At 34.5% G+C, this 26,011-nt stretch overlaps 1 protein-coding gene across 3 annotated transcripts in view; it reads left to right on the top strand.

Moving 5' to 3' along the window:
* The window catches only part of ADAMTS19 (ADAM metallopeptidase with thrombospondin type 1 motif 19), a 242,712-nt gene that overhangs the window by 154,229 nt on the left and 62,472 nt on the right, over positions 1–26,011 (top strand). For 2 of the 3 annotated variants that reach the window (XM_032261509.1, XM_032261621.1), the window contains exons 14-16: positions 2,783–2,910; positions 6,908–7,028; positions 13,514–13,627. In XM_032261509.1, coding sequence (XP_032117400.1) covers positions 2,783–2,910; positions 6,908–7,028; positions 13,514–13,627 — 363 coding nt within the window. The remainder of the gene's footprint in view (positions 1–2,782; positions 2,911–6,907; positions 7,029–13,513; positions 13,628–26,011) is intronic. The other variant, XM_032261570.1, reaches the window with a different exon arrangement.

The following is a 26,011-nucleotide window of genomic DNA, read 5'->3' as shown; positions in this document are numbered from 1 at the left end:
TCTACTGATTTTTGGGACTCAGTGTGTGTCAGTTCCTCTAGAAAGAATCCCTCTGATGATCCAAATTGTGTGTCCCTTCTAAGTACCACACACATAACCTGTAATAGCCATTTCAATGTGTCTGCATTGCCTCTAATGTCTGTCCCTAGTGTATCCTCTATTGTATATTGAGCATCCGATTAACGTTTTTAAATAAATTTGAATACATAGCCAGTAGCTTTTTATTGTAAAAATATAATCAATATGACTGTTCACATCATGAAAATTATCTGATTCTTTGAGAGTTAATTCTGTCTTTACTCCAACTGGATGTGAGAGTTAATAATGTCGTTTATTTGAAACCCATTTACTCATGTGTGAAATGAGAGGTAGAAAATAGGTGTTCTCCAAATTAAAAGAAAGTCAGAGTTGAATGAGCATCAACTTAAAACACTGAAGCTGTTAGAAATCACAATTAAAGGAACTCCTGACTCTTAAAAAGTGATGTATATATTTTTCTATATATACATATTGTGTATGTATATCCACATATTGTGGATATACATATTGTGTATGTATATCCACATATTGTATTATCCACAATACAATGTATTATCCACAATAGCTATTTGTTTAATCAGCAGGTTAGCATTTCAGATGATTTTGCAACACGTATCAATCAAACTCATCAGTCTGTATTTCAAATAAAATATACGACAGTCACTAGCCTACATGTGTTATATCACTATGGAAGAAATTGAAATACATAATTTTTTTAGAAAACCTAGTCTTAATAGCATGTGACACCTTAAAATACAAGTGACTGTATCTGTTATGTAATACATAAATCCCTGCCTAGGAGAATTAAATGTAGGGTAGCAATGCAGTAGTGAACATTTATTTTTAGAGAAAAGAGATGCATGGCTTCAACATTCAGGTATTTCGCATACTTTGTGTGTGCCAAAATTTGGCTGAAATCCACGTCTAATGCATATCTTGGAAAGAGTTGGTCTCTTAAATCAAGACTGAGCCTGCCTGCCAAGTATGGCATGTTACATGGATCACTACAATGTCACAGCCTTGAGAGTATACTCCAGAAATGAAGAATGGTATCAAATGTTTATGTCATCTGTACAGCTAAAGGCAGCAGAGTGTATTGGCAATATGTTATGAAAGGAGAAATACAAAAATTTTTATCTGAATATTTGCTTGGAATATGAATGGAGTTTCTAGGAGACTAACTCCTTTCAATATTATTTATTCATGTATCTGGTTCATTCTTCTCTTCAATGAAAACTCCAGAAAAACATTATATATACCACTTTTAAAGTTTTACAATTATAGCAGCTGTTTTTAAGTTCAAAGATATGACATAGTAAGCAGTCATTGAATAAACATAACCTACTTTGAGGTGTGAGAGCACACTGAAATGCTTTATTGCGGCTTATAATGGCATCTTAAAGGAAAATTTCAAAACCATGCACATTAAAGGCCATGTTCCAACTCCCCAAAATTGTTGAGAGCAGTATTCAGAAGCCACATGTGAAAACTGTTTGAAATGTTCAATTCTGAAGGCTCATTTAACTGTCTGTATTCTGTTTGCAAACTGATACCCTGTTCCATGCCTCTGGCTGTTATTTAGTATTTATAGAATCCCATCAGCATACGTGGAACTTTACTGAAGACATAAGGGAAGATCAGTGTCAGAGACTGTAAACTATTTTCCATTCTATTTATGTAAGCTTAATAAACAGTAAAGGGCCTGACTGGTATCAAGCCAATAGAGTAGTAATGTAGCATGGAAATTGCTCTGAGGTTTCAGATTTGGATAGTAGTACTACTCGGTTACCAAATACTACAGCTCCTTTGTAGGAGACTTGGAAATGGACACAACACTTTAAAAATATTGTGCCACTTTCTGAGCCTAAAAGGCAAGTGTTTTAACCCCAGACATCTTACCTTGCTGTTCAATGAGGCACAAAGAAGACTAGCAGCTACTTAGGAATTATTTATCTGGAATAATGGTTCTCAACCTAGAGATCATCGTGTACAATGATATGGTTTCTGCCTAAGTAGTGAAGAGGGCTGAGTTCTCCCTAGCACATCAGCAATTGCACATAACTATGGATATTCTCATGGGATGGTACTGCATTTCAAAACAACATTCATCTTGCATTGCACTAACAATCCTAGTAACAGAAAAGTTGTTTACGAATGCAACTTTTACACAATCCTAGTAACAGAAAACTTCATCAGAATTGCTCATCTTAGAGGCTCTTCTTTCTCCCTTTAGACATTTTTTTTCAATTAGAATATGCGAACAATATGGAAATAAAAATTAGCATATTGAAATTTAGAAGTAAGACATCAAGAAAGAATTTAAGCATGAAGTAAATCATAACCAGGACTTAAAAATAGGTTGAATCCTGGTGTCTACTAAAGATGAAGAGGAGATCATTTCAAAGAAATATGAGCAAAAAATTGGAGTGTGCCAATATTATTCAGGGAGGAGGTCTGGTTTGTGTGTGCTAGATATGCTGTGCCATAAAATAACAAATGATGCATTTTGAGATAATTTGAAGCCAGATTTCTTAGAAGATGATTAAAACTCATTGACCATCTCCAGGAACCTCATTTACTACACACAGTAATCTTCTAATATCCTCTACTGTAATATTACAATACTTAAAATTAACAATGAATTATATTTTGTACTCAATAACCTTCTGAAAAATGAAGCTTAAGATAAAAAATATTTATGGAGTAACTTTTTCTTATTTCTTTTTATCTACTCGGTATGTAGAAAAACCATGTGCCTTGTTTTGCTCTCCTGTTGGAAAAGAACAGCCTATTCTTCTAGCAGAAAAAGTGATGGATGGAACTTCTTGTGGACATCAGGGGTTAGATATCTGTGCAAATGGCAGGTGCCAGGTAAGACATTCTAAAAAGAGTTTATATGTTAAAGGAAGATTGTGGAACCATTGAGCAACTTCACAGCATGGTTGAAAACTAAGATGTTGCTATAGTCCTGCCTTGACTGTGACCTTGAGCAAGTCTAATTTACTTTGAAACCTCATTTTTTTTAAATCTGTGCAGTGATGGGTATGACTTGATGCTCCATAAAATCCATTACTAATGAACAAATCTGAGATTTTGATTGTGTACAGGTTTAAAATTAGAGCATTTTGGACATTTTATGTCAAAATATTCCAGACCAGAATTTCAAGCACTCTAGTTCTCCATCTCTTGTGTCCAAGACTGACCCCTCAGGCAAAAATCAATAAAATTGACCTTATAAACCCATACTCAAGTATTATCAACATACTTGAATCAGGTGATTTTTAAATGCATATTCAACTTTCTTACAATAGTTAAACATTTTATTTGCTTTTCTCTTTCTTTTAAAAAATTTCCATTTACATGCATTTATATGCTTTTCACCTATCTTTAGAAAAATAGAATTTCTGTTAAAGTGATTATGAAGAGCATAGTGGAAAGATCAAAGGTAGAACTGAGCAGTTGCTAGTCATGGTTCTGCCACTGTCTCAAATTGACTTTCCCTAGAAGATTAATTAATACGCACAAAGTTCAATGCCAAGTGTTTCCATGATCGGCATCTATGTAGAGACAAGGAACAGGCAGGTTTGGACACAGGGTGAAATCAGACTCTGGTGCAGTCACAATACATTAGCTGACCCTGTGGGGAGCACTTAAACTGGCATGGGGCTTGAAAGTTCACCACTTGGAGTAAGAAATCCAGGCTATTTACTCCCAGCATCTACTACTGTTTGGATGCAAGCTTCCCCAAGAAGTGGCTACAACCTTGGGGAAAGCAGGTTTATTTTTTCTAGATGAGTTCTAATAAACCTTCCAGAAGCAGGAGAGAAATAAATCCTTTAGCAATGCAAGAGGTTGCTGAGTGGAGTGGACTGAATCCATGACAGCCTTTAGGAAACTGCTCTTGGGCAAATCACTTAAAATGTATTTGCATGCATTAATTAATCTGTAAAACAAAGTTGGCCAACCATTGATCATTCACTTTGTGCTATATACGCTCCTTTGAGAATTTGATGAATATTTTTCCCAGAAAAATTCACAACTGAACACACACATACATGCACACAAATGCCAAAAATTGAAAACAATTTCAAGCTATGAATGGATTAATCCATGATCCAACAGAAGTATGTGTACTTCTGGGTAAGAAGCTGGGAACAACACAAAACTTAAATCCTTTCCCAGCTCTGAGATTCTATATTTTGCCAGTATGCTACAGGTTTAAAGCATAGAATCATGTAAAACCATTGGCTTAAGAAGCAGTTTTATGATTACATATTAATTTCCTTTATTTTTTAGCAGAATATGACAGTAACCAAAATGTAATTTTTCATTAAAAAATTATATTTTACTTATACGTATTTTGTTTTCAGAACTATATGCTGTACTAGTAAAGCTTTTCTTGTCATTATATGTAAATCTGTTAGATTATTGTATGTCTTAAACTAATTTATTTTTTAAATTGTGCATGTCAAATATAATAGCAGTTGTTATGCTCGTTACTTTACATACTGTATAAGCCAAATCTTTTACAGAGTCCCTGGCTAAACATTAAAATTACAACAACAAGGATTCCACACAAATGCTATGTGGACCTGATGATTATAATTAAATTAGAATTATTTGAAATGGATCGCGATGTCTAATGGCATCAAAATACTTCAAGATTCTGGCTTTTTAATTAGAATGCTTCATTTAGTCTTCCAATAAAATTAAAAACATGCCTCTTTAGTTTTTCTAACAACCCTTAACAACTGGGGGTTTGACTAGAGTGTTTTATCACTAAATGTCTAGGACCAAAGCTGAATATAGCATTCCAGACTTAGTGAATGGAAGACAATTGAAAACAGACAGCTTTCTCTGGTGACCCATTTTGGTTCTGTGAAGCATCTCTTACTGAAACTGATTAGGCAGGCTGGAGCCTGTATGATCATGTTATTTGCATGTCTCCAGCACACCAGTAGTACCTCAGGTACTTGCTACCAGTGATACGGCTTTGCCTCTTCCAAGTAGCTCATCTTCAACTTTTGGATTTATGTGAGTGTTTTTTGATATGTGTGGATATTTAAAGCTACCAATTATAAAATGTATCTTTTATTTTTAAAATATATGATTATTGAACTCTAAATTATATGTCTATTCCTTACTTTTACTTTAGATTTACAGACCTTGCATAATCCTAGTTACAGGATTGGGAAAAAACTAAGAAACTACTCAGTACCAATGTATCTAATAATTGAACTATTATTTATTGTTTTCTTACCATTTGCCAAGAGACAATGTGGGTACCAGGGATAGAACAATAAAGATACTTTTATTATTTCAAAAGCTCTCTAGCTCTACTCAATTTTTTCCCCATTTGAACATGAAGAGGCTTTTCTTCTTAACCCAGGACTCCCAGGTCAGGCTCCTGCTTAATGTTCTCTTCACATACTTGGTTGTGCTCTGTGCGTTTCCTGTGGTGGCTGCTTCTTTCATCCAGACATTCTCTTTATTTTCCTTGAATAAGCTTTGACTTGCTGATCAGAGTTCTCTGCTAACACTTTGTACCTCTTGACACTGATAGGCCCCCCCTTGACAAAAGAAAGGAATGCTGTATTGTGCAGTTTTAATGTGACTTTTGCTCCCAGCATATTCATTCTGCAGCTGCATTTAATAATCTGCCAGCTTCCCCTTCCCCAACACCAGCAGCACCAATCACAAAGATTCTGTTTTTGTTTCAGTTGTACTTAATATTTTAAAATTTCCTCTACAGTAATTGGAACCTATTATAAATGGATGTATCATCAGTCTCTGTTCCAAATCCTTCTTGATTAGGAGGAATTATGTAATACTACCATTTATTTCTGACAGTATTGACATACTAAATTATGCCCTTTGAGTATGTACAACTTTGCTCTCATCAATGGGAAGCAAACATTATTTACAAGAAAAGAGGCAATTAATTTGGCCTCAGAAGATTCATACTAACAAAATTCTTCTTGGAGCATTTAAAAATTAATTTCCGACTGTTCATATTTCCTTAAAGCAGCCACAGATTCTGAGGCATTCTTACATTCGTGTGCTGGGTGCCAAAGGAGATAGGGATGGAATAAACTATAGTTGATTCATGAACTATAGTAAAAATAAACATCTATATTCAGTTTTCCAGAAAGTTAATATTTACTATTTAGCACTTACTTTACAATCACTTTAAAAGTTAAGCCATCCATATAGTCAAGTATATCTGTTCTTTGTTGAGTAGAAGGAATTAATCATGCTATATTTAACAGAAATGTGATTTCCTTTGGGATTTATGTAAATTGCATTTTTCTCAACAATATTTACTTCCAAATTACTTTATGGTGTCATTTACTACTTACTATAAAAGATACTCTAAGCTGGTCACAGAGATTCACACCTGTAATCCTACACTTTGGGAAACTAAGGCAAGCAGATTATTTGAGCTCAGGAGTTCAAGACCAGTGTGGGCAACATGGTGAAACTTTGTCTCAACAAAAATAACACAAAAATTAGGCCAGCATGGTGGCACATGCCTATAGTTCCAGCTACTTGGGAGGCTGAGGTGGGAGGCTGGCTTCAGTGAGGGGCAGATGTTGCAGTGAGCCAAGATGGAGCCTCTGCACTGCAGCCTGGGTAACAGAGCCAGACCCTGTCTCACAAAAAGAAAAAAAAAAAAGAAAGAAAGAAACCTCTCATCACTATCATGGTCATTTTACAGATTATGTTATTTGACATCTCATATTATAACATTTCATAAGTTTTATAATTAAATATATATGGTTTATAGAGACTAAGTTTGTCATAAATTAGTAGTAAAACAAGAAAAGAATGCCTCTATTTATGATGTGCTGTCATTCTCTTGTTACAGAAAGTTGGCTGTGATGGTTTATTAGGGTCTCTTGCAAGGGAAGATCATTGTGGTGTATGCAATGGCAATGGAAAATCATGCAAAATCATTAAAGGGGATTTGAATCACACCAGAGGAGCAGGTAATTTTTCTTTATTTTTTCGTAAGTATTAACCCCTGCAATCTTTGGAGACACCGATTACACTGAATTTAACTTAGAGATTACCGTTCCAATTCTATTGAAGACTTGCAATGCGTATTAAATTATTTTTTGTGATGACATATAATACATGTGATATGAGCCAAAAATTCCAATAAGCCCGTTTCCCAATAATGAAAATATGAATTCATCTGTTGTACATGTAATAAGTTAGAACAGCATGGGAATAATCTAATTTGCATTGGCTAATGTTATCAGGTTTCTACAGACCTTATTCTCCAATGCAAAGAATCATGTTTAATGGAAAATAATGATTTGTAACAGCCTAAAGCAACCATTGAGAATAGTAATCTTCTGGTTTCCAGCTTTCCATTGTCATTATTTTTTTCTTAATGTTTTTGCTGCATTATCAGGGAGTGCCTTTTTGGAAACAGAGGTTCCATAACAGTCTAGCATACAACCAAGAGCAGTCAGATGTGAGATAATGTTCCAAATAGATTAATAGCAGAGATCATTCTCTCTTACTTTGTTTTCTCATCTATAAATACTAATACTCAGGGGATGTAAGATTAAAATGATTATGAATGATCTATATAGTATGCATTTAAAGTAATTTACAACAAAATATATTATCTTTACTGAAATATAATGACCAACATATGCTTTATGTGCAGAAAAATGCTTTATACTCAGGATCTTAAGTTTACTGGAAAGAAGCAAACATTCTCTGGGTTTACATTAGTCTGTTACCTGGGCATGTGTCTTGTACCCTTAATACTGGTATCTATTTTCATGAATGTTATGCTTATATCAAATATACTCTTTTATTTTTAAAAACGTATACATGTATTTTTTGAGACAAAGTGTCACTCTGTCGCTCAGGCTGGAGTGCAGTGGGGCATGGCTCACTGCAGCCTTGACTTCCCAGACTCAAACAATCCTCACAACTCAGTCTCCCTAGTAGCTGGGACTACAGGCATACACCACCATGCCTAGCTAATTTTTTTGTGCTTTTGTAGAGCTGAGGTCTCACTATGTTCCATAGACTGGTCTCAAACTCCTGGGCTCAAGCAGTCCTCTCACCTTGGCATCCCAAAATGCTGAGATTACAAGCATATACCAACGTGCTCAGCCTAAATATGCTGTTTTTATCATTTAAATGTGTCTATTACATACACCAACATTTTCCTAGTTTAAATTCCTTTTTGAAGAGAACAAGAAATCTGAGTCTAATACATGAACTTACTTTAATACAAAGAACAGCCCATTTATGTTGAATAATTGAGAAAACTGAGTTCATTTTAGATAGAAGAGTCCTTCAGAAAAGAAAATTAGTCACAATCTTCTAAAGTTTGAATGTAAATTGTTGCTAGGTCTAAGCAGAATAAAAGGTAAGTGAGCCTGAACATCTTAAAGCCTATAAATAAGTAAGGCCTATGGTAAATTGCAGACCAAACTCTTAGTCTCCAATAGGTCCCACATATCAAAAATCTGCCAGCACTCATTTAGAAATAAATACATACATACATACACACACACATACATACATGCATGCATACATACATACATACTTAGCTGAAACAGGTTCTCAGGCTTTCAACTAGAAAATTTAATTATAATAAGCTTTTTACACCTGATTGTGATGGCAGAAGTTTTTTAAAAGTGCAGAAGCTCAAAAAAATTTTTGAAAGACTAAAGAAATTTAAGGATATTAGAATTTTTAAAGAATATTATTTATATTTATTTAATATGTATGGAAACAGTTCACAGAATACTGATGCACATTTAGCACTCATGCTTTTAATTATAATAACACTTCATATTTCTACCAACCATAGAAAACAGAAATACCATTAAAAATCAGTGACTGTTTCCATCCTGACTGCAGTTATGTGAATATATATTTTCCCAGATTTCTACTTCAAATCCCCTTTTTATTCCACTTTAATTTCTACTTTTGTTCATTGTAGGTAAGTTATATTAACAGCATGTTTGGAAAATAGCAGCAATGCCTAAGATACTACAAATATTAAATGTTTATAAGGCCACTTGCTTCCTTACAACTCCATGTTAATTTCACATTGCTCACAGGGAATAAACTATAGCTTGGACCTTAATGTCTACATGTGTTGTCGCTGTCTGTCTCTCCAGCCTCATCTCACACCAAGGTCTTCTTCCTTCTCTAAGTTCTTACAGGCACTAAAACTGACCATGCCCCCACTGCCACCCATCAACCTCCACCATGCACACCCACACCTGGAATTTCCAAATTTGTATTGATCAGCCTTCTCTTGGCTTTGCCGGGTGAAAATCTAGACACCACTTAGTTCTCAGTTCAAATATCATTTATTTAATGAAGTGATCCCTGAACACCCTGTACCTCCTGTCATGAATGACTACTTTAGTGATGCTTATCATATATGTATCCATATGGTTTAGCTCTAGTCACATTTATAATTTTATGTTCACTTGTCTTTCCTTCCCCATTAGACCTTAAGCTCAATGAAAAACAAACATGCTATTTTTGTTTAACACCATATTTACAATTATCAGCATAGTGTGTGATCCATTAATATTTGCTAGTTTAATAATGAAATGTTAAATTTGTATAACTTTCAATTTAAAAATTCTGCCTGAGTTATTAATTCTATCACAGGCACCATCTACTTGTGACTTCAGGAATATTGCATTTATTTCTCTTGAGACAATTTTATCCCTGTAGTTATATACTTCCTAGAATTTTGAAGACCATGCAGCCCTATTTGTCCAGTTGGCCAAGCACACTGTATATATTATATGAGTAGCACACATACAGACACACATGGGTGTTTTCAGTCCCTGTGCTCTACTTAGAGTTTGCTAAATCATTTTTGTTGGAGCTGGAAAATAAATTCAAGAAGTGTTTTTTTTTTCCCCCTTAGTACTTTATGTCTTTCATTGTAATTTGCCTAGACAAGTGATAGATTTTTAGAGGGATGAAAGGCAATCTATATATTGGCCAGTTGTTGAACTGCATAGTTATCAATATAAACTAAGAAGAAAATGGGCACAAAGTTTTATCCTTTGTATAAAAAAATGACATATAAGGGGGACATGCTCTAAGAGCTTTTGTGTGTTTGGTTGTTTGCCACAGCAGTGGGAGCGTCATTGTGTTCACTATTTTTTCTACTTTAGGAAACAGTTACAGTGAATTATAGCAGGAAGTGAACAGGAGAAACAGACAGATCTGGGTTCAAAGCCTGGGTCAGCTAATTACTGACAATACAGTGTTGGAAAATGTGTTTTTTCTTCTATCTTTATTTTCTCATCATGTTAAATGAGAAGTGTAATATCTACCTTGGGGGCTATAATTATGGTTAAAATAGTTTCTGTAAAGTAACTATAATAGTGATTAGCAGACAGCAGTTTTTCAAAATATGGCATTTGTTACTTCACTGTTGTTACCATAAAGATGAAGATTGCTATCAACATTTTAAGATAGCTGATTAAAAATGGGATCTCTGGTTATAAAATAGGATATTACTGTGTGCAAAGTACACTTGAGGATCAAATTTACGATATTGACTTCACTGGCTTCATGATCCAACTTCTAAGCTTCTAAGTCAGTACATTGTCAACTGTGCCAAACGGCTTATTTACTGAAAAGTATTTAACTCCCAGTCATTGGCTTTCTCTCTTCATATGTGTTTGATTAATATTTTTCTACCTCTCTTCTTGAAAATCAGTCTAACCTGTCCTTTAAGCCATCTCAGCTCAATAATAATCACTCTAAATATAACTATAAACTTACATATAACTGCAGCTCTAATGTATAACGTACCTCAGAGAGTACTATTAAACTCAAACAAGAATTTGCACAGACTACCTCTACTTTGTTATATCTACTCTTTTTAATATTCTGAAATTCAACATTTGCTCTCAGCACTTTACTAAATTTATTTGCTCAGAGTTTAACAATTATCTCTTGATTGGGACACTCAGAGGACTCTCCCATGTCACCTTTCTCCTTCATGTCTCATGTTTGACATACAGCTTTTGACAGTTTACCAGCAATTCTTCACCAGATACTTTCTTCCATAGAGTCCCACTCCCCAAACACACCAGATCTCCTTCTTCTCATGATTACTCTTCCTCTATCTTTTTTCCTGATTTTATGTCTTTGTTAAAAACTATGACCATCACCAAAGTTGAGTCCTTGATTTCTGTTCTTGAATTTCTCCACTTATTTCCCTGCCTTAACTTGGTGATTCTTCAACGATATCTCGCAAAGCTACGTCAATAGGCTTACCTTTCTCTAGATTTCAGATGTTCCAGAGGTCTTACTGGATGCTTTAACTAGTGTGTTAAACCACTTTGTTGGATACAAATTGCAAAGCCACATTTATTCAGTTATTACCAAAATGAGATGATTTCTCTCTTGACTTTGATGTTCCTATAAATGATGGCCCCATTCTCACATAACTAATAATAAAGCATTGTGTTCAATTTTTATTATACCCACTTTCTTTTGGTTACCAAGCTCAGAAATTTTTTTCTTCAGAGTATCTTCTGGATTTTCTCCCTTAGCCCTACTACTCCTGGATTTTAACATTAGCATCCTGACACTGTTACCCACAGCTATATATATCCCTGTTCATCTTGGGTATTACTGTTAGACAAAGCCTTTCAAAGCCAGGATCCAATTACCAAGGTCCATGCTATAGAATGTTCAATAGTTTCAAATTGATAAATTCATTCTCTTGGGCATGCATTTAAACTCCGTTTAACAGAGGCACGCTCTTACATCTTCTCATTCCATCAGATTTTATTCAGGTGCCACTAACAACACCACATATCCCTTACTCTTCCTTATACACGGTGAACTCATCCTTCTTCTGTATGCATAGCAATTCTACCCATTCTCCAAAAGCAGTTCTTCTATTTACTTCTTTGTGAAGGCTTTCCTTTATAAATTGTTCTCTCCTGTGAATCATAGTGATTCTGGCTGATGACAGCGTTTCCCAAGTATGAGTAATGTTTATAACCATTTAACAGGGAAAAAAAATCCTACTTCTGTGAATAAAAATAGCAGTGAAGCCTTGAGTGGTTATGTGATCAGAGATGGAGATAGTTTAAACAACCCTGGTTTATAATCTTCAGCAGAGAATTAACGATATTATTTTGCATATTTTCTTTTTAACACGTTATTTGTCATTGTATTCAACTCATTTGTATAAGGTAATTATGCCTATCTTTGCAATTCAATTATAAGCTCATTGAGGGCAGAGATCATCTTACCTGACTTTTATGTGCAAATAGCCATTATGCATTTGTTTCCATTTTAATGGCTGCTTATTTTGTTCATGTAAAAAATGATATTGCTTTTATGTTTAGTGTTACTGAGAATGGCTTAGTGTTGCTGAAATGTGCAGTTCAATAGTTAATTAAACAAATTAATTAAATTAAGTGTTCTTGAGTGGAAATTATGATTCTAAAACACACCACTAATTCCAGCCACTGCCACCAGGTGGGGTATATGCTACCTTTTGGTATACACTAAATAGCTAAACATTCTCAGGAAGATGAATAATTAATAAACAGGAGACAACTCTGGAATTACCTCTTGTGCCTTTTTTAAAGCTTAGAAGGTAGACTTTTGTAGGATACATTGATCTGCACAGAACTACTAAGAAGAATGTTATTTTAACATAATTTGAAAATATAACTTCAAGCAAAAATAGGCATCTGTTCTCTGTCACTTTTCTGCACTAAGTGAAATCCTGAGTCTGTATTTTTCTGCACATATTCTCTTCTTATCTCTCTTTACCTTATCATTTCATTTCTCTTCAAGCATTATATCCCTAACCTCTGCTGAAAAATGTTTCCTGAGAAGCACCTAATTGTACATTGGGTTTAGCTGTCTGACATCTTTAGCGGTGACCCTAGAATGCTTGGTGTGACCTTACACTTACTGTCACCAGCACCAGTTTCAAAACCCTTTGTTAAAATCCTCCAGAGAATGCTTGGTTTCTCATGTCCTATGCTTAACTACTCCAGGGATTTAGTCCGGGCCTGCTATATTTTCTCCAGCTGTATTTTCTTCTTCCTCACACTTTGTAACTTAAAGAAGTTCCCACAGCAAAATCTGAGCTTATCTATTCTATTTCAAGATCCACTGTTTTTCTAACCAGGCTGTTCCACTGGCTTTTTCCTCTCCTCACAATTCATAAGGTACCAATGAGATTTTGTTTTGTTTTACATAAAATAAAAGTGCCTGTTTGTCCTCCATAGTGCTGTAGGCGCAACATCTTTCCAAGAAACTTCACTGGAAATCATGACAGCTTTTATATATAAAAGTTTTTCTTTACCTAAGTACTGAAATATCATAGCAATAACCAAAACCGAAAGGAAAACAAAAGGCAAGTCAATAAAGAAAAGAGATTTTGAAGGAACTTAAGATTTGTTTCATGTTTTATTGACTCTTACAGGTTATGTAGAAGTGCTGGTGATACCTGCTGGGGCAAGAAGAATCAAAGTTGTGGAGGAAAAGCCGGCAAAGAGCTATTTAGGTAACCTGTGTTACAGACACAGAGAAGATCCAAGTACGAGCCCAACTCCCTGTCCTGAGAGTTCTATGATGAGGGGGAAGTCAATCTGTTTCTAGTTTTATGTTTGAACATCCCAGGAACTATCTTTTGTCATATCAAATAGGAATATTTTTCCTTCCCTCCCAAGACTTCCCAGGAGCAAAAGCAATCTGGTTGTCTATATGTTTTTGAGGGCTAAAAATTGCTTCCACATGTTATTCCAAGATTAAAAAAACAGAAAACACCTAATTGGATGATTGGGGTATGATTTATACCCATATGTATATATTTCATAAATATATTTATTTCACATATATACATATATTCACATATACATATGCATACTAATTGCATACGTGTATATATATATATATATATATATATATATATATATATATATACATGCACACAATGATCGTTTAGTTAGGAAATCTTGTGGCATTTTTTAAGTAATGTTCTACATACTAAAGGATTTGACTTTGTAATGGAAAAGGGTTCTCTCTCTCGCTTCATTTTAGGAAAACTACCAATGAAGAAAATATTTTTAAATTTTTAAGTATTACTTGTGAAAAGGACTATATCAGTTATTTTAATAGCTTAACTAGACCAATTAATGATTTTTAAAGATATGAAAAATACTAAGTTGTCAAAAATATACATGCTCATATGTTAAAGTTTCTATCTAATTAAGTCATATGAAATGAAGTTTTATCTAGCATCCAGAGATACAGGGACCTAATATGATTATGTCAGGCAGAAGACTAAAATGCTTTTCCAGAATTGTAACGGTGTGTTAATATTATCTTTACACACACACATACACACACACACACACACACACACAAAGTTCTCAAGCTTATTTTTGTAATAAAATAATGTCCTCCCTATTTTTTCTTAAATGAGCAATAATGTCCCAATGAGGAATCCTTTGTACATAGAAACAACCCAGCTTGCATGATTGTTTCTACTCTGCAATATCAAAAATACATACTCTACACTCAGATTGAACTTTTTTCAATAGGAGTTGCATTCTAGGAGTAGAAAAATTTGAGGAAAGGGGACAGTAAAAGTAATTCTTTATCATGTGACACACTCATTACCAATTATTACCATTTATACCAATTAATTGGCATTTAATCTATTTTACCTTCTGTGGTACAAATAGATCATACAGGATTTTAGAATTCAGATTAAAGTCCTAATACCCAGTTTTTAGAGACACTGGCCATAATCTAGACAATTTCAATACATTCAGTCAATAGCAGACAACTGGCTATTATACTTCCATGTACACTTTCTTTTTTTAAAACTGGAAATGAATATAGATATCTCAAATAGAATTTTATCAATTATACAAAATTCTAAATCATAGTATGGGTTTTAGTAACATGACACATGTGGCTGAATAAACCAGGCAGTATTACAAAGGGGACATCTTCATGCTGTCTCAAATTTCTTACCTCCCAGTCTCTTCAACCAGTCCAGTCCTGTTTCCTGTTGTCCATCTGCAGTAAATGCCTTTTTTAAGGTCAGCAAACGCCCTCCATGTTGACAAATCCAATGTTACTTGACCTGTAAACATTTAAAACTGTTGACCTCTCCTCATTTCATTAAACATTTTTTTTCCTTTTAGCTTATAGGACCACTGGATGTCTCTTACTGGTCTCTTTTGTGAGGTCCCCAGCCTCTTTATGTTTCCAAATGTTCCCATACTATAGGGTTCAGGCCTGGGTCCTGCTCTTTTCTCTGCTATATTCTCTCCCCATTACATCTAGCTCTACTTCTTTACATGTTTATTTGATGTAAATTATCAAAAGTTTCATAAGTACCTCAGAAATAACGAGTCTGATATAGTTTAGATGTTGTCCCTTCTAGATCTCATGCTAAATTCAGATTCTCAATATTGCAGGTGGGGCCTGGTGGGAGGTGACTGGATCATGGGGATGGATTTCTCACAAATGGTTTAGCACCATCCTGCTGGTGCTGTCCTCGCGATAGTGAGTTCACATGAGATCTGGTTACCTAAAAGTATGTGGCACATACCCCCTCATCCACCTGTCCCTTGCTTCCTCTCTCCCCATGTGAGATGCCTGCTCTGCCTGTACCTTCTGCCATGATTGTAAGCTTCCTGAGGCCCTCATCAGAACCCAAGCAGATGGCAGCACCACACTTCCTGTACAGCCCACAGAACCAAGAGCCAATTACATCTATTTTCTTTATAAACTACCCAGTCTCAGGTATTTCATGAGAGCACTGCAAGAACAGCCTAACAGAAAGTCCAGAATCAAAAGTCCCAATAAAAAATTTGATTTCCACTCCATGCTAAAACCTCTTCTTCCCTTGGTGTTTTCCACTACAGTGAATGTCACTCCATTAGTGTCCTATGCCTACTATAATAATTACTGCAAACTTGGTTACTTTTAACAACAGAAATGTATTCCCTCATAGTTCTGCAGGCCAGAAGTCCAAAAGCAGTTTCACTGGGCCAAAAATCACTCTTTGCAGTGTTACACTATCTCTGGAGACTCTAGAGAGAACAACCATTCCTTGCCTTTTCCAACTCTAGTGGCTGCCACCATTCCTTTGCTTGTGGCCTTGTCACTCCATTATCTGCCTCCTTGGTCTCATTGTCTTCTCCTTTCCTCCTGTGTTCAAATTTTCCTCTTCTCTCTTATAAGGATACATGTGATTGTATTTAAGGCCTACCTGGATAATTCAGGATAATCTCCCATTTCAAGATCTTCAACTTAATATCTGTAACTTATTTAAATGTGCCATAAAAAGTAACTGTCCTTGTTTGTGCTGCTATAAAAATGCCAAAGATTAGGTAGCTTATAAACAACAGAAATGTATTGCTCATAGTTCTGGAGGCTGGAAAGTCCAAGATCAAGGCACTAATGGATTTGGTGTCCATTAAGGGCTCATTTCCTGATTTATTGATGGCATCTTTTCACTGTGTCCTCACATAGTAGAAGAGGATAGCTAGTCCTCTGGGATAAGGACACTAATCCCAATCATAAGCGCAGAGCTCTTATGACCTAATCACCTCTCAGAAGACTCCACCTTCTAATACCATTAACTTGGGGTTAAGGTTTCAACATATACATTTTAGGGGAGGACACAAATATTCAGACCATAACAATAGCATTCACGTGTTCCAAGGATTAGGATGTAAATATCTTTTCCTTCTCAATAACATCTTTTTTATTGTGATAAAATATATATCACATAAAATTTACCATCACAGCTAGTTTTAAGTGTCAAGTTCAGTGAATTCAGTAGCATTAAGTGCATTCAAAGTTCAATAATATCTTTTGAAGGAATACAAAAACCCACTGAAAATTCATATGGAACTTTACATATCGAAGTGACCCTGAATTGTCAACCAGTCTTGAAAGTGAACAAAACTGGAGGATGCAGACTTTCTGGTGGCAAAACTTCCTACAAAGTTACAGTAATAAAAACAGTATAAAACTGGAATAAAGGCAGACATCTAAACCAATGGAAAAGAATAGAAAGCCCAGGAATAAACTCTTGTAATATATAGTCAAATGATTTTCAACAAGGATTCCAAGACCATTCAACTGAGAAAGGACAGTCTTTTTCTCCAGTGGTACTGGGAAAACTAGATATCCACGTGCAGAAAAATGAAGTTGGACCTTTACCTAAAACCATACCAAAAAAAAGCTGTTTTATACAGGGCTTTTATTTGATATTTGATTAGTGATTTAATCTCCTTACTAATTATAGGTCTATTTATGATTTCTCTTTCTTCATGATTCAGTTTTGGTAGGTTTCATTTTGGGACATTTGTATATTTCATCTAGGTTATTCAATTTATGGTCATACAGTTGTTTATAGTACTCTCAATCATTTTTGTTTCTGTAGCATTGATTATAATATCCCCACTTTCAATTCTGGTTTTAGTAATTTGAGTCTTGTCTTTTCTTTTTTCCCTTAGTCAGTCTAGTTAAAGACTTGTTAATTTTGTTGATCTTTTCAAAGAAAACTAGATATCTTTTAGTTTTGTTGATTTTTCTCTATTGTGCTCTATTCTCTATTTCACTTATTTCTACTCTAATCTTATTTGCTTTCTTTTGCTAGTTTTGGATTCAGTTTGCTGTTTTTCCAGTTCCTTACATTGTAAAATTTTGCCATTAATTTCAGATCTTTCTTCTTTTTTAATATAAGCATTTATAGGTATACATTTCCCCCCCTCCCCAGAACAACCTTTGCTGTGTCCCATAAGGTTTGGAATGTTGAATTTTCATTTGTTTCCAGATAATTTCTAATTCCCCATGTGATTTTTCTTCATGGATGCATTGGTTGTTAAAGAGTATATTGTTTAATTTCTGCAAATTTGTGCATTTTCTGGTTCTGTTCTTGATTTCTAACCTCATCCCTTTGTGGTCAGAGAAGATATTTTGTATTCTATGTATCTTTTAAGAACATGGATAGATATGTTGGGGTGGGGGGCGTTGTTCAGCTTACCATATTCACTAATTTCTATCCAGTAGTTTATGCCAAAGCTCAAGAGTCCTCCTTGATCCTTCACTTTTACTATTCTAATGTGATACATTAGAAAATCATTTCAGTTACTCAAAGTTATTACTTTTTCTCCATATACACTGACCTTTAACCAAGCCACTCTCTATTACATTGTCCTTCTTTATTTTCTGTATAGCACTTATCCTTTTCTGAATTTTTTTATTTGTTTAAATTCTTGCTTTTCTAATGGCAATCTCAATGTTAATTCTTGAAGGTATTTTGTTCTTTGTCTACAATAACTAAATAAAAGTCTGGCACACAGGAAATGATAGACTTTTTGGTGAATTTTGTTTAAGAAAAAGATATTTCACATTTGTTTAATGATTAGTATAGGCCAGTGCATTACATATATCCATAAATCCTCATAATACCTCTATAAAGTAGTCATTAATTTTCCAATTTTTTAAATCTGGTACTAGAGTAACATAAACTTTAAGTTTCTTGCCCAAAGTTATACATCTAAGAAGCTGTGAATCTAGATTTGAACCCAATGCTTCTGGGCATAGCATTTGGGTTCCTAGGCACTGAACCATGCTGTCTCTTTTTTAGTTTTATTATTTTAAGTAATTGTCTTCCATGAAACACTTGTGATTTAAAAGTATATGTCATATTTGAACACATTTTCTTTAAACTTTCCCCATATAACCTCTTTTTCCCCTTTTAAATTAGGGTGATCAACTAATTGTATAGAATTAACTCAGAAGAATATAAATCATGAAATGACTGTTTTTTTCTCTAATCACTGTTTCCAATTCTACTAAATCCCATCATTTTTCTCTGTTAGTGACCTCTAAACATAGGTCTTCAATCACTCTTTGTTTTTAAAAGACCATTAAGTTTAAAAGATGAATCACATATCTGTCTCAGTTAGTTACTGTAAATTCTCCTTGTGCTTAGCCTTAGGCCTAACTGAGCAGGGTCCTTTACTTATAGAAAGAAACAGCATCTATGCCCTTAACCAGAATGAATGCTGCTCTGGAGATTAAATCAATGTTGAAAAATACTATTAATATGTTACCATGTTTATTCAAGAGCACATTTCCTTACTTGCTGACTCAAAATAGTAATAATAATAATTCACCTCTGGTAAATCACAGGAAGGGTGCAAGAATGGAGACAAAGAGACCAGTTACATAAACCTAGCAAGAGAATAGAAATGGAAAACACCTAGTAGCTTCCAGAGATTTTGAAGAAGTTGAACTGATGGAACTTGTTGAAAAATAGATGTGAGTGTTGATAGAGGATAAAAATTCAAGATGACTTCTAGGTTTCTGGCAAGTAATAGTAACACTTACTAATGTAGGATACATGGATGGGGGGCAAATTTGGAGTAAAGAATATATGACATTGTATTAAAATCATAGATTTCAAACCTAAAGACTTGGCAAATAGATACATTTCATAAATCACATTTCCTAAATGCTCCCTTGGGCATAGGAAGGAAGTCATTGGAAATATTCACCTTGAAATAGCTTTAGGAAAAAAAAGAAAATAGAACCTTGGCAAACTGATAATTCTTAAACAAATTAACCTGTCTATATCAAACTTATATTATTTTATAGAGATACTTAATCCCTTCCCAATACAATTATTGTTTTTCATCATTCTTTCTTTGAACTGCATTCTTAAATGCAATTATTATTTGCTTCTCTGAAGATTGTGGCATTATTGTCTTATTAGTAATTTATCAAAAAGCCTAAAATGGAAAATACTTCAGATAGATCTATGTTATACCTTTGCAAAATCATTGCAGCTTACGGGTTTTTTTTAAATCTCAAAAAGGTCATATGGATATACTTACCTTCCATGCAGTTTTGCATGCAAGGCACCACAGACAACCTCTCGCTAAAAAAAAAATTAAATGAGGAAAATTCAAAAGAAAAAGAAAACATTTTATAACATACCTGTCATTTTAGTTACTTCAGGCTGCTATAACAAAGTGCCATGGACTTTGTGGCTTATAAACAACAGAAATTTATTTCTCACATTTCTAGAGGCCGTAAGTGTGAGATCAAGGGTACCAGCATGGTGGGGTTCTGGTGAGGGCCCTCTTCTGAATTGCAGACTGCCAGTTTCTAGCTGTGTCTTCACATGGCAGAGAGAGAGAGAGAGGAAACAAGCTCTCCTGGGACTCTTATAAGAACACTAATCCCATTCATGAAGACTTCACTCTCATGACCTCATCTAATCCTAATTACCTCCTGAAGACTCCACCTCCTAATAAGATCACATTAGGGGGTAGGGTTTTAACATGAATTTAGAGGGAGGGCACCAATGTTCAATCCTTAACACCTCTGAACTGGAAAGAAATTAAAGAATCCTTAGATACCAAAAACAAAGTGAGAACAGGAAGCCAGAGAATTAGGCTGACTCCAAAGACCCACTTATACTTGATTCTGGTAAGTAGGTTTAGACTTTGGGAGCTACAGGGACTCTGTGGGCAGAAAACAAAACCTAAGTCCTTTACGAAGTGGGAACTCTAGTAAGAGAGCCCTGCATAAAGCAAGAACACCAAATAACTACAGCTTCACTGTGATGGATAGATAGAAGTTGCACCACAAAATAAAAAAGAAAGAAAATCTATCTATATTAACTTTAGTACTAAGTGGAAGTAGAAAATCAATTTTCCTGAGAATTTGTAAGGCAAATCAAACCCTCATATGGGTTTACAGCACCAATTTACCTTAACTGCGAAGTTCTGAGCTCTCGAGATTTATATGGTTACTAAGTTGGTTGGCATGTGCAAGTACAAATCTATACACACACACACACACACATATGTGTGTATATATACACACATATGTATATATGTATATATATGTATATACATATATACATATGTGTGTATATATATGGCTCTTCAGATATTCTTTTTCTTCTTGTGTCAATTTTGGTAACTGATGTCTTTAAGAAATTAATCCAGTTCGGCCGGGCGCGGTGGCTCAAGCCTGTAATCCCAGCACTTTGGGAGGCCAAGGCGGGTGGATCACGAGATCAAGAGATCGAGACCATCCTGGTCAACATGGTGAAACCCTGTGTCTACTAAAAATACAAAAAATTAACTGGGCATGGTGGCGCATGCCTGTAATCCCAGCTACTCAGGAGGCTGAGGCAGGAGAATTGCCTGAACCCAGGAGGCGGAGGTTGCGGTGAGCCGAGATCGCGCCATTGCACTCCAGCCTGGGTAACATGAGTGAAACTCCGTCTCAAAAAAAAAAAAAAAAAAAAAAGAAATTAATCCAGTTCACTTACCTTGTCAAATTCATTGGTTTAAACTTGTTTATAATATCTCCTTATTACACTATCATGCCCATAAGAACAATATTTTGTCTCTTATTTCTGATATCTTTAGTTGGTGTCTATTTTTAATTAGATAAGCTAAAGTTTTACCAGTTATTTGATCTTTTCAAATAAACAACTCTTGGTGTTAATGATTACCCCTATTGTTAATTTGCTTTCTATTTGATTGATTTCTGCCCTTTATTAGTTTTTTGCTTCTATTTACAGTGGGTTTATATTTTTCCACCATTTTAAGGTAGAAACTTAGATCATGAATTGTATTGCTTTCTTCTTTGCTAATGTAACAGTTTAAAGCTATAAGATTCCCTCTAAGCACTGCTTTAGTTGTATTCCACAATATATTCTTAATTAAAAATATTTTCTTATTAACACTGTGATTTCTACTTTGATTCAAGAGTTACTTACAAATGGATTGTTTAATTTTCAAATATGTTTAGTTTTTAAAATAGATATATTATTATTGATTTTTAGTTTAAATCTGTTCTGGTAAGAGAATATATTCAGTTTAATTTCAATTGAGACCTGTTTTATGACTTATAGCACCTATTGGCCAATGATGCAATTATATTTGAAAAAAATTGTGTTCTGTTAATAGATTTGTTGAGTACAAACTCTAAATATCAATAGGTTTATTTGGTTCAGGTCTTCTATATTCTTACTGATACTCATCACTTTCTTCAGTTAAGCAGAGAAAAGCATTGAAATTTTCAACTAAAATTGCAGATTTTTATGTCTCTTTTCAATTAAGTTAGTTTTTGCTTCATGCATCTTGATAATCTAGCATACACTTAGGATTGTTAAATCTACTTAGCAAATTTTATGTCATTTAAAAAAATAAATAATGCTAATTTGAATGACCTTTAAAAACACGTCCTTTCTTAATCTCAAAATATTTCTTGCCCTGGTCTGTGGTACCTATTAATAATGTGGTCACTGGCTGGGCGTGGTGGTTCATGCGTGTAATCCCAGTACTTTGAGGGGGGTGAGGTAGGTGGATCACCTGAGGTCAGGAGTTTGAGACAAGCCTGACCAATATGATGAAACTCTGTCTCTACTAAAAATCCAAAAATTAGCCTGTAATTCCAACTACTCAGGAGGCCGAGACAGGAAAATTGCTTAAACCTGGGAGGTGGAGGGTGCAGTGAGCCAAGACTACTTCAGCCTGGGCAACAAAAGCAAAATTCCATCTCAAAATAATAATAACAATAATAATATGGTCATTAAACCAATTTTTTTTATGTTTAGTGTTACATGCTACATCTTTTTCCATTTCATTATAACCTATTTATTTTTAAAGTTCATTCTTGTCAATTGAACACAGTGGGATTTTTCCTTTTCTTTAGCCTCTTTTAATCAATGTCCTTAGTCCACTTAAATTTATTGTAACTTTGGACATACTGAATTTGTTTTCTACTTGTTCCATCTCTTCCTAATTTCTTTGTTCCTTTTTCTCTGGCTTCTGTTGGATTGAGTATGGGTTTTACTATTCCAGTGTCATCTTTACTTGCTTATTAACTATCATTCTTGTTTTATATTTTTAATGACTGATCTAGCATTTACAGTATGTATTTTTAACTTATTACAGCCTCCTTACAAATCATTTATATCACTTTATATACAATGTAAGCTCCTTAGAATGGTGTACTCCTCTTTTTCCCTCATTTTTGCTATTATGCATCTTACTCCCACATTGCCTATTTTCAGTTTATTACTACCTGTTTTAAACACCAAAATACATTGTAATCATGTTGCCTCAGTTAATTATACTAAAAATTTTAATAATATTTTTATACATTTACCAGTATCAACTTCCTTCCTTCCTTCCTTCATATAGACACTTCTTTCCATCTTGAACCATTTATTTCAGCCTGAAAAGCATATTTTAATATTTTTTTATAGAGCAAGTCTGCTGACAACATTTCCCAGATTTTGTTTGTCTGAACATATATTTACTTTGCCTTCATATCTGAAGGATATTTTCACTGGATGTAGAATTCTAGATTTTGCTTGGTTTTGTTTTCTCTCTCTAAATGTGATAATTGTATTGTCTTCTGCTGTATATTAGTTATGATGATATATCCAGTAAATTGTTAATTTTTTTTATCCCTGTTTTCATGTGCCTTTTTCTCTCTAGGCCCTTTCAAGATTGTTATCCCCATTATTGGATTCCAGCAGTTTGATTATAATGTACTTTGTATGGTTTTCTTTATGGTTATTTGGCTTAGATTCCATTGCATTTTTTAGATTTGTAGGTTTGTAGACTGTATCAAATTTGGAAAAATTTTGGGCACTATGTCTTCAAATAATTTGTTTGCCCCAACCCACATTTCTGGAATTCTAGTTATACATACATGACTCTACCAGGTATTTCCCATGGGACACCGAAGGTCTATTCATTTTTTTAGCCTATTTTCTTTTTAGGTTACAGTAAATTTCTATTCTATTAGGTTTCCTTCAAGTTCATGGGCTTCTTTTGCAATTTCTAAAACGTTTGTAAATCTGTTTGGTGAATTTATCATTTCAGGTATTATGTATATTTTTCTATTCTGTGACTTTATCATAACAGTTATGTATATTTTTTCTATTTCTATTTTATATATTTTCTATTTTGTGAAATTTGATTTATTTTTCATAGTTTCCATTACTCTTCAATGTTACATATTTTTCTTTGAATTATTATGCATACTGAACCTACTTACAAAAGCTCTTTAAAAGTCTTGGTCAGCCAGGCACAGTGGTTCACACCTGTAATCCCAGCAATTTGGGAGGCCGAGGCAGACAGATCACTAGAGGTCAGGAGTTTGAGATCATACTGGTAAACATGGTAAAACTCTGTCTCTACTAAAAATATAAAAATTAGCTGGGCTTGGTGGTAGGCACTAGTAATTTTAGCTACTCATGTGGCTGTGGCAGGACAATTGCTTGAAATCAGGAGGGAGAGGTTGCAGTGAGCTGAGACGGTGCCACTACACTGTAACCTGGGTGACAGAGCGAGACTCCATCTCAGAAAAAATAAAAAAAATTAAGCCTTGGTCTCAAAGTTCTGTCATCTCTATTATTCCTGGATCTCATGTTATTGGCTGATTTTTCCACTGATTATGATAGGTTGCAATCCCTTTTTCCCATACCTAGTACTTTTTGGTTGGATGCCAGATACTATGAATGTGACATTGCTGAATGACTGTATTTTGTTATTTACTATTGAGTATTGAGTTTCATTTTGCTGGACAGTTAATTTACTTGCAGATCAGCTAAACTTCTTGAGGCTTTTTAAAAGCCTTGTCAGTATGCATCTAAAGTAGCCTTTGCTCTAGGATTACTTTATCCTTATTTCTTATATGTAGTCTTATTTTTTTGTTATCCACTAAAGACTGTGGAGAACAAAATCTCTTCAGCTGCTTTAGTCAATTTGAACTCCATTATCTATGTCCTTAACTCACTGAAGCCCTTGCCCTTATCATCTGTGCTCTGTGAGGGTTTGACCTCCCAGTGTGTGTGGGGGGGTGGGGTCTGGTAAATATTTTCAAGCAGAAAGTCAAGCAATTTTAGAGATCAAATCATTTGGTCTTCTCTTAGAGATCACAGTTCTCTGTTGTTATTTACCCAATGTCTGAGAACAGTTGTTTCTTACATTGTCTAATTTTCTAGTTATTTGTGGTAGAAGAGTTAATGCAGTTTAAGTTATCCAATCATAGTGAAATGTATGATTCCTAAAAGCACATTTTTTAAATTAACAAATCAAAAACAAAAAGCAAGAAACATACATACCTAAAGTATTGATTCTTTATGTGAGGCTACTATTAAATGGTGTGGATTTGAAGGTACATGTCTGTGCCATTTTCTGGAGAATGCTGAATGTCAAAAATAACAATTGAGTCTAAAATACTCTAGTGATGCCCAGGATTTTTAAAGGCATTTTTATTAGGGAGTTTACAGAAATATTTCCTTATATCATGCCCCAAAAATGTACTGAAGTACAGGAGGAAAAAAAAATGGAATTGTAATGACCATAGTACATATCTAGGCCAAAAAGATTCCTCAAAATACTTAATAGACTTTAATGAAAAACAAGGAAATATTTTGCCTTTTAGGCAAAATAATTATCAATTTAGCATTGTCTAGAGTATAATATCCATTTGTAACTAATAAGCAAATGAAAAAAATTGTCAAGTTCAATAGTAATAAAACAGTAGATCCTTTAAGAAAACTAGATTGGATCAGGGTGGTGGCTCACGCCTGTAATCGCATCACTTTCGAAGGCCATGGTGGACAGATCACCTGAGGTCAGGAGTTCCAGACCAGACTGGCCAACATGGTGAAACCCCGTTTCTATTAAAAACACAAAAATTAGCTGGGCATGGTGGTGGGAGCCTGTAATCCCAGATACTAGGGATACTGAGGCAGGGAGAATTGCTTGAATTTGGGAGGTGGAGTTTGCAGTGATTGGGCCACGGCACTCCTGGGTGACAGAGTGAGACTCTGTCTCAAAGAAAAGAAAAAAAAGAGATTGTTTAAAAGAGTTGACTTCTGATATTTCTCCTCAATCATGTT

This window comes from Sapajus apella, unplaced genomic scaffold (assembly GCF_009761245.1).
Source record: "Sapajus apella isolate SASKATOON/1434 unplaced genomic scaffold, GSC_monkey_1.0 scaffold1, whole genome shotgun sequence".
Lineage (NCBI taxonomy): Eukaryota > Metazoa > Chordata > Mammalia > Primates > Cebidae > Sapajus > Sapajus apella.
Note: the sequence above shows the minus strand (reverse complement) of the source record. Positions and strands in the feature narration are given on the sequence as shown.